We start from the raw sequence: 16489 nt of genomic DNA on the forward strand, positions 1-16489 counted from the left end.
AGGGGAAAATGTTGGTATTTATTGTTGCAGCCTACCTCTGTAACTGGCTGTACCGAGCCAGGAAAAGGTGCTGTTGGTTGCGAAGCTGGGATGCACTGTGGAGGTACTCCACTGCCCTCCAGGTAGGGTTGTGGTAACCCAGTGCTGTACCCAGTATGTGGCAGGCAGTCTGTGCGGATGGTAGGTGATATTAATGATGACGGGTGGACAGAGGCAGAAGGAAGGCCAGTTTCTACAGGCATCTGAGAGGTTACAGGAGGTTGGAAGGCCTGGGTAAGAAATAATAAAACATCAATATGTAAAAAGATTAGTGTTTACACACGTACATAATCTGATAATAAGACATACTCACACAGAATCATTCAACCCCAAACTAGACAGTTTCACATTTTTAAAATCCTCCTAAACTTAACACATGGCTATCCAAAACTAACAATCCATCCGCTACACTACAGAAATTCCCATGCGTTTAAACTGGTGAGCCGACACCCTAACTTTCCAGCAAGGCCCAGAGGGGGCAGTACCTGGTATGCAGCATCTCCAGGAGGAAGCAGAGGCTCAACAGCTTGTCTCAAGGTGGCTGGAAATCCAACAGGTGGAGGCACAGGATGCACAGGCAGAGGTGGGACCTGTGTTAAGGGCTGGAGAGCAATAGCGGGTATGTGGCTTGGAACAATAACTGCCTGTCCAGGAGGAAGCACTGGTGCCCCTAAAGATGATGGGGTTAAGCCTGGCACTGCCTGGCCAAACCCTGGGGACATGGGCATAGGCAGAGCAGGAAAGCCTGCTTGCACAATAGGGGAAGGCACAGTCATTGGCAACTTGGGAACAGTGAAATGGGGGATCAGAGGGACGGCCACTAAAGGTTGAGTTAGGGGTAAATACTGGGGCGGCATGGGGGCAGCCACGTTTGGGACAACATGCGACTGTGGGGTTGGAACTGTTGGAGCAGGAACCACAGGCTCTCCGTGGACAACTTGTAAAGGATGAGAAACTGGCAGCTGGGAATTAAGAATGAGTAAAACAAAAGTAAAGATGATTGTTTGAGCAAGCAAGGTTCAGAAGCAGGGCTTGTAAATATTAAACATAAAAAATTTCACATTAAACATAAAAGTAAAGTCAGTTTCATAAAGGCATGCAATTAACAAGCAAAACAGAAACCAGCCCATGAGTCTATTGTAAATGGACAGGAACAAGAGAAGGAGCATGAAATGATGTTGTCCAAATTGGAGCTGGACTAAAACAGGCATATACACAGTTGAAATACATGCATGGTTATGATCATGCCAAAAAACTTGTAATTGTGTTCAACCAAATCCTGTGATTTTCTGCCACTCTGCACAACTGTCAGATCGACATTCATTTTCTTGGTTCAGCAATGTAACATTGAGTGTCATCTTTGTGCCTCCAGCCTGCTAACAGGACAACCATTATAATGACCCTTGTTCAATGAGCAGGGTGATGATGCAGGGAGAGCTAATGCTAAATAACACAGTAGAAATATCCTAAAGAGCAGATGTGTTTTACACAGGGGTTGGACAAAATTAAATCCCTGAGCGCATACAACCGGAAATCTGTGTTTGAACGCTGTTTTTAGACATTTTCATGGCGCTCCACTATATCAATATAGACATCAAACCTACAGATCTAAATACTGTTTGAAAAAAAAAAAAAAAAAATATAGGGATCAACATTAACTTACACATCACAGAGGCAGCCATTAGGTGAGATCAGATTAACAGATATGCACCTTACGCAGAATACAAGGTGTGACTTGAGTCCAAATCCCTATATAGAGTACAAATGGGTAAACTGAACTTTAAGGGCACCAATTCAAAAGTACACAAATAAGAATATTTTTTTTATTCATGCAAAGAATAAAATCGTTTAAAGAAAAAAAAAAAAAAAAAAAATAGGAAAGCTATTTAGGCTTCAGTTACATCTAGGCGTCCTGAATCCCTGCGATTCTGCCAGTGTACCCAAATCAACGCAAATCGCAGGATTTCCCTGATCTCAGCATAATTTTGCTGCGATTGTCGCCCAACGATCCAAGATGCCTAAATGTGAATGGAGCCTTATTCTCATAGATACAATATTTCAAAATCTCTGTATTAGAATATCCATAAGCCCTTGTTTACACTTGCAATTGAGGGAAAGTAAAAACCTATGTTTTTACTGCCCTTCAACCACATCCCCTGTTGCTGCTGAGGCAATTACTGGGAGTGTATGTATGCTGCGGCCACAATGCTTTGCTTAGCGGCAGGAACTATACCCACTGACCCATTTAAGTGAATGAGGCTGTGCTGCAAGCGCGCATGATTAATTTGAGGGTTAAAACAGGCAGTGAGGAGGCAATACAATGCTACAAAGCTGCTTTCTCCTCCATCGCCTGTTCCTCATAGTGTATCAGTGCTAAGCTTTGTTAAGGCTGGTCACCGGTCGTGGGATTCTTGCACACGCCTCCTATCTCCATGCACCCTGGGCTGAGTGCTCATTGGATCAAAGGGCTAGACTGGTTTTAACTAGCCTATAGAAGATAAGTATATTACTCACTGCCATCGTGAAGTTCTACCTCTGCCCCTGATAAAGTTTTTCAAAAGGCATTGGGCAAGAGCAACATTTCATCTGCCGATTACTACATTCACTACAAGGTATATATGTAATCCACAGTATTTTGTGTTTGTCATTTTATGGATATCCTGTTATTGAGATTTTGAAATATTGTATCCATGAGATTGAATATCTTTCCTGTTTGATCAGTTTTTTAAAGAATTTTATTCTTGGTTTAAATAAAACTTAATTAGGTGGTTTTTATTTACCTGTATATTTTTAGGTTTTTATTTATCTGTGTATTCTTATATTGGTGCCCATGAAGTCCTGTTTACCCATTTGTAATATATATAAGCATCAAGTTCCAATGTGTATAAATAAGGTTGTATTTTCAGTGATATCACCAGTCTAGTGAATGGAATAGTTACAATCTCAGTGATGTCACTGATCTCGATTTAATGGATAGGCTGCATTCTCAGTGATGTCACAGATCTCTAGTAAATGGATAGGCTACACTCTTATTGATGCCACTGGCTTCTAGTAAACAAATTAATGGATAGGCTGCACTCTCTGTGATGCCACTAGTCTCTAGTAAACAAATGGGCTGCAAGCTCAGTGATGTCACATGTTTCTTTTCAGTGAAGTTACCAGTCTCTAGAGAGGGCATAGGCTGCATTCTCAGTGATGTCACCTGTCTTTAGTAAGTGGATAGGCTGCATTTGCAGCCATGTGATCTGTCCCTAGTGAACAGATAAGGCTGCATTCTCAGTGAAGTTTCTTGTCAATAGATAAGGCTGCACAGGTCTCCAACCAATAGATAAGGCTGCATTCTCAGTGATGTCAGAAAATGGCTGCGTCTGTTGCGTTTACAAAGAGGGTGAACAGCAACTGAAACACGTGTTTTCTGATTTCATCTCATTGCTGTTTTATTTGTACACAAACAGGGTGGCTGAAAGTGCTCTGTACGTAATCTTCCAGAAGATTCAGTTCAATTTAAATTGTTTGCTTGGGGAAAGTTTCCAAAAAAATCACATGTACACAAGTATTCACAGCCTTTGCTCAATATTTTGTTGAAAAACCTTTAGCCCCATTTACAGTCTCAAGTCTTTTGGAGTATGATGCTACAAGCTAGGCACGCCTATTTTTGGACAGTTTATCCCATTCTTCTTTGCAGGACCTCTCAAGCTCCATCAGATTGGATAGGGAGCGTCGGTGCACAGCCTTTTTCAGGTCTCTCCAGAGATGTTCAGTTGGTTCAAATCTGGGCTGTGGCTGGGCAACTCAAGGACATTCACAGAGTTGTCCTGTAGCCACTCCTTTGTTATCTTTGCTGTATGCTTCGGGTCGTTGTCCTGTTGGAAGATGAACCTTCGCCCCACTCTGAGGTCCAGAGCACTCTGGAGCAGACTTTCATTAAAGATGTCTGTACATGGCTGCATTCATCTTTCCCTCAATCCCGACTAGTCTCCCAGTTCCTGCCACTGAAAAACATCCCCGCAGTATGATGCTTCCACCACCATACTTAACTGTAGGGATGGTATTGGCCAGGTGATGAGTGGCCAGACATGACGCTTGCCATTCAGGCCAAAGAACTCAAATTTTTGTTTCATCAGACCATAGAATTTTGTTTCTCATGGTCTAAGAGTCCTTCGGGTGCATTTTGGAAAACTTTAGGCAGCTGTCATGTGCTTTTTTACTGAGGAGCGGTTTCCATCTGGCCACTCTACCATACAGGGCTGATTGGTGGAGTGGTGCAGAGATGGTTGTTCTTCTAGAATGTTCTCCTCTCTCCACAGAGAAACACTGGAGCTCTGTCAGAGTGACCATTGGTTTCTTGGTGACCTCCCTGACTAAAGCCCTTCTCTCCTGATTGCTCAGTTTAGCTGGGCTGCCTGGTCTAGGAAGAGTCCTGGTGGTTCTAAACTTCCTCCATTTATGGATCACGGAGGGCATGTGCTCATTAGGACTTTTAAAGTGGAGTTCCACCCAAAAGTGGAACTTCCGCTTTAAATAGTCCTAGCCCCCTGACATGCCACATTTGGCATGTCATTTTGGGGGGGGGAGCGGGTACCTAGTTTTGACAGGTACCCGCTCCCACTTCCGCTCGGAGCGCCGCGGCGCCCTGAGCGGAAGTTCTCCTCTCTCCCTCCCTCCCTGCAATCTTCTGGGACATGTCAGAGGTCCCAGAAGATTGCCGGCCAATCACGACGCATAGCGCAACTCGCGCATGCGCAGTGCGTACCCGGCTGTGAAGCCGCAAACTGTCACAGCCGGGTGCCCACATCAGTGATGCCGGCGCCGCGGAGCAGAGAGGGAGAAGACGGCGCATCGCTGGACCGTGGGACAGGTGAGTGTTCGGTTAGGCTGGAACTCCGCTTTAATGCTGCAGAAAGTTTTCTGTACTCTTACCCAGATAGGATTGTATTGAGAATCCCGTCTCAGGGGTCTACAGACAATTCCTTGGACTTCATGGCTTGGTTTGTGCTCTGTCATGCACTGTTAACTGTGAGACCTTCTATAGACAGGCGTGTGCCTTTTCAAATCATGTTAACCAACTGAATTTACCACACTTGGACTCCAATCAAGTTGTGGAAGCATCTCAAGGATGATTGGTGGAAACAAGCTGCACCTGTGCTCAAATTTGAATGTCATGGCAAAGGCTGTGAATACTTATGGAAGTAATTTTTTTCTTTTAAATAAATTGACAAAGATTTCAAACCATCTTCTTTCATGTTGTCATTATGGAATATTTCAAAACGTGGAAAAGTGCAGCGCTGTGTAGATTTTCCAGATGTACTGTACAGTAAGTGACACTTTTCTGACTTGTCATCTGCTGCCAGAACTTAATAGTTAGACTGAGTGCTTTTCCAACATTAAGGAGAAGCCCTATAAATGTATCATTACATACAATGCTTACTCTAATTGATTGAGGTGGATATGAAATGTCATCCACCCACCTCAATCAGGAGGAAGCTTTGTATTAATTGATAAAATTATGAAACTTCTCCTATATGGTGCAGGACCACTCAGGCCGACTACTTGGGTCCAACAGATAGGAAGTGGCCTGTACTGCTGAGGAACTCAGCACCACTGTACGTAGTTAATACTACTACTACTACAGTACATTGCATACACAGAGTACACATGTGTAATGGAAATAGTTTGAGCCAGCTTGGTCCAAAGAAACTTTCAAGTGAACTGAAAGCTGGAATTCTACTTTGAATTAAAATTGCTATCAAAATATTTAATAAAAAAAGTCTTAAGATATTTTTTTCCTTGAATGACATGAGATGGGAAGACAGCTTAAAATGCTCTTGAAATATAGATTTAAATTCGCCTAATCAACACAATTCCTCAGTTAAAAAGGAAGAAGAGGTATTGTGTTGCCATGGCAATTAAATTCTTCATTATTGTCACCTAAACAAGAAAAATTTAACTTGACACTGGAAGACCCAATCCGGAAAAATCATGCAGTTGTAACGTGAAGGAGCAGTAATACCCAAAGAGATGGAAAAAAATCCTATGCTCATAACACCAATCTACACCATTCATGAATGAAGAGGGAGGTAAAAGCAGAGACAGAAGGTAACCATGCAAAGGGGAATTTAGAAAGATGTGGGTGCAGGGTCTGCATGCCAAATTAAAGGATGGTTAAGAGATCTAGGTGGGGTGTAGGAGAAGTGCCAGGTAGTGGAAATTCACCTTATTCCAAAGACTGGCTGCTGTGATTGAGTCTGGCGCAGACAAGAATTTACCACTCAGTGCCCTACGTGCATCCAGAATTGCACATGCAGATTGTCTAAAAAAGTAAAGCTTCTAGCAGAAATCAGCCCCAATGTGACCCTAGTCTACAAATAACTATGTTCCATCTTACAGTAGACCTGTCATATCAGAAACATGGAGCTGCCTCTGAAATAATGGAATCTTAGACTTACAGTAAAATCCATTTCTCTGATGTTCATTGACGGTCACAGCTCCTGATTCTTCTTAACCATTGGGTTATAGCGCCCCCTACAGGAGTAGGACACCAGGCAGGAAAAAGCTTGATTACACCTATGGGCAGTCCCAGGGGGTATACATCCACTCTCAGCTATAGGCACTTTTGTTACAAGCAGTGTCAGAAGAAAGCCAACTCCACGGAGGGGTGGGTGCTGTGTCCCTCAATGAACATCAGAGAAATGGATTTTACAGTAAGTCAAAAATCCCATTTTCTCTTTTGTTCATTGACAGACACAGCTCCTGATTCTTCTTAACCATCAGCATGTCCCAAAGCAGTGTTAAACATGAGGGGAGGAGAAAAAAATAAAACATTTTCCAAGGCTAACCATAGCCAACCAAGTAACGTGGAGCTCAACCATAAACTGGAGCTAACCTGAAAAAAACAATACACCCTCAAAGAGAACCAGGTTCTCTAAACAGCAGCCAGCAAAACCTTGTGGCCAAAAGAAGCATTCGCAGATGCCAACACATCCACTTCCATAAAAATTTTGTGTGCACCAATGAGCAAGTGGCCGCCTTGCAAACCTGCGTCGCTGACACTTGACGGAAAGCCCAGGAGACACTAAGCGCCCTAGTAGTGTGCGCCTTGACAGGAAAAGGAGGAACCTGACCCCTAATGCAATAGGCCTGAACCACCATCGGTCTGATCCGTCTGGAAATGGTCGCAGAAGAAGCAGACAATCCTTTGAGGTCCGTCCGTGAGTACAAATGGAGAGTCTGACTTCCTAAAAGACTTCGTAGCTGCCAATTACACCCTAATAGTCCGGAATACATCCAAGGTTTGCAAGGCAATTTCCTTCGGATGTTTAGCCTGGGACACAGAGAAGGCAACACAATGTCTTCATTCACATGACAGTCAGAGACCACCTTAGGAAGAAATGACGGACAGGGGAGAACCACCTCACCCTTGTAAATCACCAAATAAGGTGAACGACAGGATAACGCTGCCAGTTCTGGCCCACTGTGCGCAGAGGTGATAGATACCAAGAAAGGCCACCTTTCCGGGGCAGCACAAGCAGGAAAAACCAAATATTTTCAAAGAGGCCTCTGTAGAGCTGAAAGCACCACATTAAGATCATCACAGAGCGGTAACGGAGCCTGCACTAAAGGAACCAGATGTCGGACACCCTGAGGAAAAATATGCACCAGGGAGTGTAAGACCAAAGATCGTTGGAAAAAAATCTGCCAAAGCCGATACCTTGCCCTTGATGGTACTCAAAGCCAATTGCTGTTCAACACCCTCCGCTGAAGGAAAGTTAAGATCCGATCCACCGAGAAGAAGCGAGGATGAACCCGAGGAGACTCACACCACGCAATGTACATCTTCCACGTATGATGGTAGATCATCTGTACATTTCCTACTTTTAACAGCGTAGGAATCACCGACTCAGACAAACCTCCAACCTTCAGCACCTGGCGTTCAACAGCCAAGCCCCAAAGCTAGCGACTGAAAAGCAGGATGGAAGATCAGCCCTTGGGGCAGCTGATCCTCCTCAAGAGGAAGCCCCCAGGGAGCATGGGCTACCAGCTGTATCTAATTAGCTTATCAAGACCGGCGAGGTCAGTATGGATGGAATTCTGATTTGATCCTGGACACGAGTCGTGGCAGAAATTTGAGAGGGCTGGAACAAATCGGACAGCCGATCTTAGAATGCCGGCTACTTACCAAGCTGTAGGGAAACACTACTTGTGCCCCCTTGGTGATTGACAGACCACCGCAGTGGTATTGTCCTGAAAAATTTGTACCAGACACCCCTGAATATTAATTGTCCAACGAGCCAGACAAAGGCTGATCGCTTGGAGTTCCAGAATATTAATAAACGGCAGTTTGGACTCCGCCAGAGTGCAGACCCCTAAGCACATCTGTGCTGAGGACGCCTACCCACCAGGACAGGCTGGCATCCGGGATGACAACCGTCTAGTACAGGGGGAAAAATTATTTTCCTTGTTAAAGTGCCAGAGAACGAAGCCACCTTTAGAGACCGTGGATCCTTCTCACATTTTACCAGAAGCTCTTTAGCAGAGATCTTGTGTGGCACTGTGCAAACAGACTGCCTCGAGGGTGGACACCATGAGGCCCTGCACCCGCATGCAAGCCCGGAGGGATTACCGTCTGCTGAATAACCAAAGCTGAATCGCCTCCTGCAATGTCTGGAAACACACTGGCTGAGGCAGAGTCAGACCCAGATAGTCCAGAGTACCAAAGCAGACTCCTGAATGCTCAGAATCTAACTAAACTCCCTCAGTTCGCAGAACAATCTTTATTTGTCCATCAGAGCAGTCGGAGACTCCGCATGTGGAAGATCGTCCCAGTACCCCAGCACCACATTTCCTTGCTGACTCAAACAATGCCAGCACCGAGCCAACACTTTTGTGAAGATCCGAAGAGCGGAGACTACAGCAAAAGTCCACACCACAAACAGATAATGCGCAAAACCAAGGAAGCGTTGGTGACAGGCAGATATTAGAATTTTCAGGTAGGCCTCCTTGATGTCGATAGAAGCAAGAAGAAATCCCCCTAAAGTAGGGACGCCACTACCGTGTGAACAGATTCCACGCAAAACTTCTGTACTCGCACCAGCAGTTTAGTACCTTGAGGTCCAGAATTGACTGTACCTTGCCATCCTTCCTGGGAATTGTAAAGAGGTTTGAGTAAAAACCCCTGAAAATCACCCCTTGAAGGAAAAAGGCTTGCACTACCCCAAAGAGACCTGTAAGTGATCTGGGAACAAGTGCAGGTTGGAAGGGAAGAACCTTTCCGGAGGATAAGATCGAACTCGATCTCGAAGCCTGACCAAATAACTTCGTGGACCCACGTGTCCTATACCAGGCAGGTCCATGGATCCGGAAACCAGCAAAGATTTCCCCACACCCCATATACGGGTGAGGGTGCCCCGTCATGCAGAGGCAAGCCTTGCTCACGGGTCTGAAACAGCCCGCTCGTGGCTTGCCAGACCAGGTGTTCTTGGAACCTCCAGCAGAGGTACTGACTTTTTATCCCTTGTCTTGAGACCCTTGCCCTTGGTAGCCTGCAGAAGAAGAGTGCTCTTCCCCCCATGTGAGACCCTTAATGATGTCATCCAAGGAAGCTCCAAACAGGCAATCCCCTACGGGGGGAGGGAACAGATAAGGCCTTCTTAGAAGTCTGGTCAGCAGACCACTATTTCAGCCACATAATACGCTGAAGGACCACTGCTGATACAGACAGCCTAGAAATCAAAGGAGCCGCATCCAAAGAGGCATCACAGATAAACTGTAACCCCTGGACCAACTGTTCCGCCAGCTCTGCAAAGACAGAGGGAAGCGATTTCCCCTCCAGGTCACGGCGTAAAAGTTTAGCCCACTCGGTCAGAGCTTGCGACCCCAGGGCAATAGTAAATACCGGCCTAAGTGCCGAACCAACCACAGTGAACATATGGAGGGCCAGAGCCTCCACCCTCCTATCATCTGGATATTTAAAGGCCGGGATTCCTCAACCAGAGTGAAGGTAGCTTTATTTAACCTGGAAACCGGCGAGTATACTACAGATGGGACCGTCCTCCTTTACGCAGTTAATCCTCATAAGGACACCACACGCAAAAAGCGCTTAGGAACCACTGCATTTTGGACAACCCCAGTGTTTTGTGACAATGTCAGATTAAGCGGAAAAGGGAACACCCTTGCCGCTTTGGAGGGCCTTTTGGGGTCACTATATTAGGGTTACTATATACTAAGCTCACCTGGAAAACATAACAATCAGGGGAGGTCACCAACTGCGATCATGCAAAGGGGAAGCCGACCAAGGGCCCACGAATGGACCACCTACTGGACACCACAAAAAAAACAAGGGGGGGGGGGCGCCCTCAGAGCCCTGCATAGAGAGCATAATAGGAAATAGCCCTCTTAAAAGGGCCGCCCGCAGTGACGTGGACGCGCAGGCAAGATACCCTGATGGTCCCGCAGCGCTAAAAGGGGCAGCACAATAATGGCGGCAAAGCTGTAATTAAAAAATAAAAAATGTACGGGGGCCACCCAAATCAGCCGCATGGGCCTAGTAGGCAGCAAACCACGGGGCCGACCACCCAGGGGCAGAAGAGGGGAGAAGCTTGAACAGTAGGCAATGGCTTTAGCCATCCTCACAGGGGCCGCCTCACAGTTTCCGACTAGTGGCCCCAAAAGCTCTGCCTAATTTTTCGGCCTGATCCAGCCGCGTGAGGCACTACCTGCAGATGCTAAAATATCAGCTCCCCCAGCCCAACAACCGTTGAAGGGAGCACAGAGGACATCCCTGCCCTAGTCACAAACCCCCAGGGTGGCAGGGAACCCTGCTCAATCCCATGTTGCGTACCAGGAAAACCTGGTCAGCAGCAACCAAACCAACCCCCCCCCCCCCCTTAAGAGCATGTGGCAACAGCAAGCTCATAACCTCACCCAGGGAGAGGGGGGGGCGAAAGACCCCCAGTCACCACCAAAATTGTTTTAGAGGGGATCCCACGCAAATTAAACATCTCGCAAGGGCGTATTTGATCTGGCTTTGGCCTGAGTCGCAGCGTTTCCTCCTGGCCGACAGCACCCACATTACGATGGAGCGGTGCCCACCCTGTTTCTGGTATGCTAAGTAGCTGTCCCCCCTCTACTCCTGGAGGGTTTTGGGGTGGACACGGGCCCCGAGGGTCTCACCATCTCAGGGAGGGGCCCATACCCCCCCAAAACCCTCCAGGAGTAGAGAGGGGGGACAGCTCTTTACCATACCAGGAACAGAATGGGCACCGCTCCGGACAGATCACTGCTCCATCTTAATGTGGGTGCTGTCGGCCAGGAGGAAACACTGCGACTCAGGCCAAAGCCAGTTTGTATGCACCCTCACAAGACGTTTAACTCGGAGGCCAGCCTAGCACGGAGCTGAGATATGCAAGTGCTCGCTAATCGGACTGAGGGGACCCTAAAGATCTAGATTATCCAGTTTGTCACCCAGTTCAACACATGATTGTAGGAATAAAAAAAAGTTCAATTCAAAAAGAAAATATTGCCAGGACCAGAGATTCCAGCAAGGTCCTTACCCCTGACTAGGCAGAAAAAAAACCGAGTGCCTATAGCTGAGAGTGGGTGTATATCCCCTGGGACTGCCCATAGGCGTAGTCCAGCTTTTTCCTGTCTAGTGTCCTAATCCTGTAGGAGGCAGTATAACCCAATGGCTACGAAGAATAAGGAGCTGTGCCCGTCAATGAATGAAAGAGAAATCGAAATAACACGCGTTCTGGGTGAGTGAATATGTAGTGATTCACAAAACCATGGAACTAGCAACTTCTAGGAGCCTCCACATATCAATCATAAATGTATCACAAACAAGAATTTCAGACAACACTGAACATTCTTCTCTGCAAATGCAGTTTCAAGGGGTGCATTTCAATTTCTGCTCAAGCATATCAAAGATAACATGAAATCAACATTTTGCATTTCTGGGGAGGTGTAAGCCCATGGGAGCACCTTTAAAATGCTAACTCTTTTTTTAGAGAATAGGTTTCCACTACTTACTTCTTCCTAAATGCTGAGGTACTAACACAGAGGAACTAAAAAGTCCAATGTCCTTTATTTGTACACTTGACTTGGGTCAGTGAATAAATGTACTAAGGCAAGAGGCTGTGCATGACAGCCAAGCTGCTGCTATTTTCAGATGGTTAAAAGCATACCGCCACTTTTGTTGAGTAAACAAAAAAAGCAATCCCCTCTGGTTGCTCATTGTACATTGCAGGGAATTTAACAAACTTTGTTGCAGATGTCTTCCTGTTTCTTTTCTGAAGGAATAGCGCTTTCTTAAACAATGTCCTTTACAAAGTTTTTCTGAATTGGAGAAACTACCGTATTTCAATTTAATCAGATTATGTACTTTAAATGTTCTAATGAGAAAAAAGCTGTAGCGTTCGCATCCTTTTAGAAGCGATTTTAACGGAAAATATCTCACCAAAAATAAAAAATGTTGTTGCAGGGGTTGCCTGAAACCTTAGTGAAGAGTTCTTCACCCAAGCAGCAAGTTTAATTTCCGGGGGGCGTTCTGTACACCAATGCTGTACAGAATGCCTTCAGGTTGCCATATTTCATTAAATTTTACAGAAAATGACAGCTGCAGATTGAAAAGGAAAGGTATTGTCAATACCATTAAATTGTAATATGCCTTGGGTAGCAATTGTATATTCTATAGTGGTTTCCAACAAAAGTGGAGTTACCCTTTAATTGTCCATGTTTCTCCAATTACATAATTTGTTTAGTCCTTAAACAAGTTTATGTGAATACAACCTTCCTATTTACCACAGACTAATGGTAACAGAAACCAGCTTTCACTAGGGCTTATTCACATCATGTCTGTTGGGCTGCATTTTTCTACATGCCACCAAACATGTATGATGTGAACAGGATGCATACAAAACATTTGTATTACTAACTGCTGTTAAATCACTTCACCACTCCCTGCAGTCTATTAAATTAGCCCACGTGCATTCTAAAAATTATAAATACACTCATTCATTCTGTAAACCAGATCCCCAACTTCTGGTACATGAACAGCAAAAAACACTAACCCTAAAGCCTAGTACACACAACTGGCCGCTCTGGTTGGAGTCTATGTACTAACGACCTAACGGCTTCTGTCAGACGGGTTGCCTAACACACGGGCCGAATGTCTGCCGGTTGTTTATTGAACAGGCCGATGTTGCACGACATTCAACCCATGTGTACAGGGCTTAAGAATCTCCTGTGCATGCTGTAGTACAGAGCAAAGACTGCAAGCTTTAACATGTGGCAATCAGTGATTCGGGTACAACCAAGTTGTGCATTTTAAGGGCGGTTTGAAAGTCCGAGCAGGGTGGGAGTTGTGTGCATTGTAGTGACAAAGTGGCTAGTGGTGTAGCAATGTCTAAGCAGATATAAAAAGGCTGCACTGACACCAAAGGCAGATTAGGGCACCAAGTATGTTAAAAAGAAAAACTCAAAGCTTCTGTGGTGCGCTTTTCAGAAAATAATGAGATTTTTGACTTACCATAAAATCCATTTCTTTGATGTTCATTGACTGACACAGCTTCAGATTTTCATACCTGTTGGGTTATACTGCCCTCTACAATAGTAGGACACTAGGCAAAAAAATAGTCTGGCTACGCCCATGGGCAGTCCCAGGGGGTATACTTCCTCTCTCTGCTATAGGCACTAAGTTTAGTTACAAGCAGTGTCAGAAGAATTACAACTCCACAGAGGGGTGGGTGCTGTGTCCGTCAATGAACATCAGAGAAATGGATTTTATGGTCAAAAATCCCATTTTCTCTTTCGTTCATTGACGGACACAGCTTCAGATCTTGAGAACCGTTGGGACATCCCATAGCAGCGTATACATCAGGGGTGGGAAAAGCAAAAAAAATTCTCAAGGCTAAACAGTAGCCAACCAGGCAACAGGAGCTCAGCCAAAAGTGGAGCCCACCTGAAAAAAACAATACACCCTCACAGAGGATCAAGTCCTCTCAACAGCAACATGCAAAACCTTGCGGCAAAAAGAAGCATCCGCAGATGCCAACACATCAACTTTATAAACTTTGTGAAAGTGTGCACCGATGACCAAGTGGCCACCATGCAAACCTGCGTCTCTGATGACAGAAAGTCCAGGAGGCACTACGCGCCCGAGAAGAGAGCATCTTAACAGGGAAAGGAGGAACCTGACCCTTGATAGAATAGGCCTGAATCACTGTCTGTCTGATCCATCGGGAAATGGTCACAGAGGAAGCAGACAACCCTATACAAGGCCAATCCGTGAGCACAAAGTTTGATTTCCTGAAAGACTCCGTAGGTGCCAGGAACACCCTCATTGCCCGGACCACATCCAAGGCATGCAAGGCAAATTCCTTTGGATGTTTAGGCCTGGGACACAGGGAAGGCATCGCAACGTCTTCATTCAAATGAAAATCAGAGACAACCTTTGGAAGGAATGACGGAAAGGGGCGAAGAACCACCTTATCCCTGTGAATCACCACATAGGGTGAACGACAGGATAACACCATCAGTTCTAACACCCAATGCACAGAGGTGATAACCACCAAAAAGGCCACCTTCTGGGACAGCGTAAGCAGGAGATTCTCCCGAAGATTCTTAAAGGGAGGCTTCTGGAGGACTAAAAGTACCAAATTGAGGTTCCCAAGGCGGGAACGGAGGCCGCACTGGAGGAACCAAACATCGGACACCCTGAAGAAAGGTACGCACCAGGGAGTGAGTTGCCAAAGTTCATTCGGAAAAAAAACACCAAAACTGACACCTGGCCCTTAATGGTCCTCAAGGCCAATTTCTGTTCAACCCCTGTTGAAGCCACCGAGAAGGAGCCAGGATGGACCCCACGCAAAGTACGTCTTCCACGTACAATGGTAGATCCTCCTAGAAGTGGATTTCCTAGCTTAACAGTGTAGGAATCACAGACTCACAAACCTCTTTTTTTCAGCACCTGGCTTTCCTTGGGACAGCAGAGCCTCCCTGAGAGGAAGCTTCCAAGGAACATCGGCGATAAGCCGCACAAGATAGGCATACCAAGCCCAATGGGGCCAGTACAGAGCCACTAAGATGACCGGAACCCCTTCTGCCTTAATTCTGCATAGAAGTCTGGGCAGAAGCTTGAGAGGAGGGAAGGCGTAAATCAGACGATACTGACCCCACGGGGCCACCAGCGCGTCTATGGCATCCGAAAGAGGATCCCTTAACCGAGCCATAAACCTCTGCACCTTTCTGTTGAAATGAGACACCAACAGATGCACCTTGAGGTGCCCCACTGGAGACACAACTGATTAAACACCTCCGGATGAAGGGACCACTCCCCTTTGTCCAATGCCTGCCAACTGAGGTAATCCATTTGCCAGTTTTAGACCCAGGGAATGTGTACGGCGGAGAGGGCTGGAACTAACTGCTCTGCCCACCTTAGAATGTCGGCACATAAGGAAAACGCCTTTGGAGTACACTGCGATTTATGCGCACCAAACAACACAGCCACGTCCATGGCTACATCTTTTAAGTCTCACGCACTGCAGTAATAAGTGAAACATAGAAACATAGAATGTGTCGGCAGATAAGAACCATTTGGCCCATCTAGTCTGCCCAATATATCTGAATCCTATGAATAGTCCCTGGCCCTATCTTATATGAAGGATAGCCTTATGCCTATCCCATGCATGCTTAAACTCCTTCACTGTATTTGCAGCTACCACTTCTGCAGGAAGGTTATTCAGTAAAGTAATACTTCCTCATATTACTTTTAAACCTTTGCCCCTCTAATTTAAAACTGTGTCCTCTTGTGGTAGTTTTTCTTCTTTTAAATATGCTCTCCTCCTTTACCGAGTTGATTCCCTTTATGTATTTAAAAGTTTCTATCATATCCCCTCTGTCTCTTCTTTCTTCCAAGCTATACATATTAAGGTCCTTTAACCTTTCCTGGTAATTTTTTTCCTGCAATCCATGTACTAGTTTAGTAGCTCTTCTCTGAACTCTCTCTAGAGTATCTATATGCTTCTGGAGATATGGCCTCCAGTACTGCGCACAATACTCCAAGTGAGGTCTCACCAGTGTTATGTACAGCGGCATAAGCACTTCTCTCTTTCTACTGCTTATACCTCTCCCTATACATCCAAGCATTCTGCTGGCATTTCGTGCTGCTCTATTACATTGTCTTCCCACCTTTAAGTCTTCTGAAATAATTACTCCTAAAACCCTTTCCTCAGATACTGAGGTCAGGACTGTGTCAAATATTCTATATTCTGCCCTTGGGTTTTTTACGCCCCAGGTGCATTATCTTGCACTTATCCACATTAAATTTCAGTTGCCAGAGTTCTGACCATTCTTCTAGTTTTCCTAAATCCTTTTCCATTTGGCATTTCCCTCCAGGAACACCAACCCTGTTACATATCTTTGTGTCATCAGCAAAAAGACAAACCTTACCATCGAG

At 45.5% G+C, this 16489-nt stretch overlaps 1 protein-coding gene across 1 annotated transcript in view; it reads right to left on the minus strand.

The window, feature by feature from the left end:
* Nucleotides 1-16489, minus strand: part of WNK1 (WNK lysine deficient protein kinase 1) — a 340445-nt gene that overhangs the window by 108654 nt on the left and 215302 nt on the right. Inside the window, exons 12-13 of the mRNA XM_082253649.1 lie at nucleotides 525-1001; nucleotides 36-269 (exon numbers count right to left, since the gene is read on the minus strand). Of these exons, the coding sequence (XP_082109775.1) occupies nucleotides 36-269; nucleotides 525-1001 (711 nt within the window). The remainder of the gene's footprint in view (nucleotides 1-35; nucleotides 270-524; nucleotides 1002-16489) is intronic.

The sequence above is a fragment of the Pelophylax lessonae genome, assembly GCF_965119305.1.
Source record: "Pelophylax lessonae genome assembly, chromosome: 4".
Taxonomy (NCBI): Eukaryota; Metazoa; Chordata; class Amphibia; order Anura; family Ranidae; genus Pelophylax; species Pelophylax lessonae.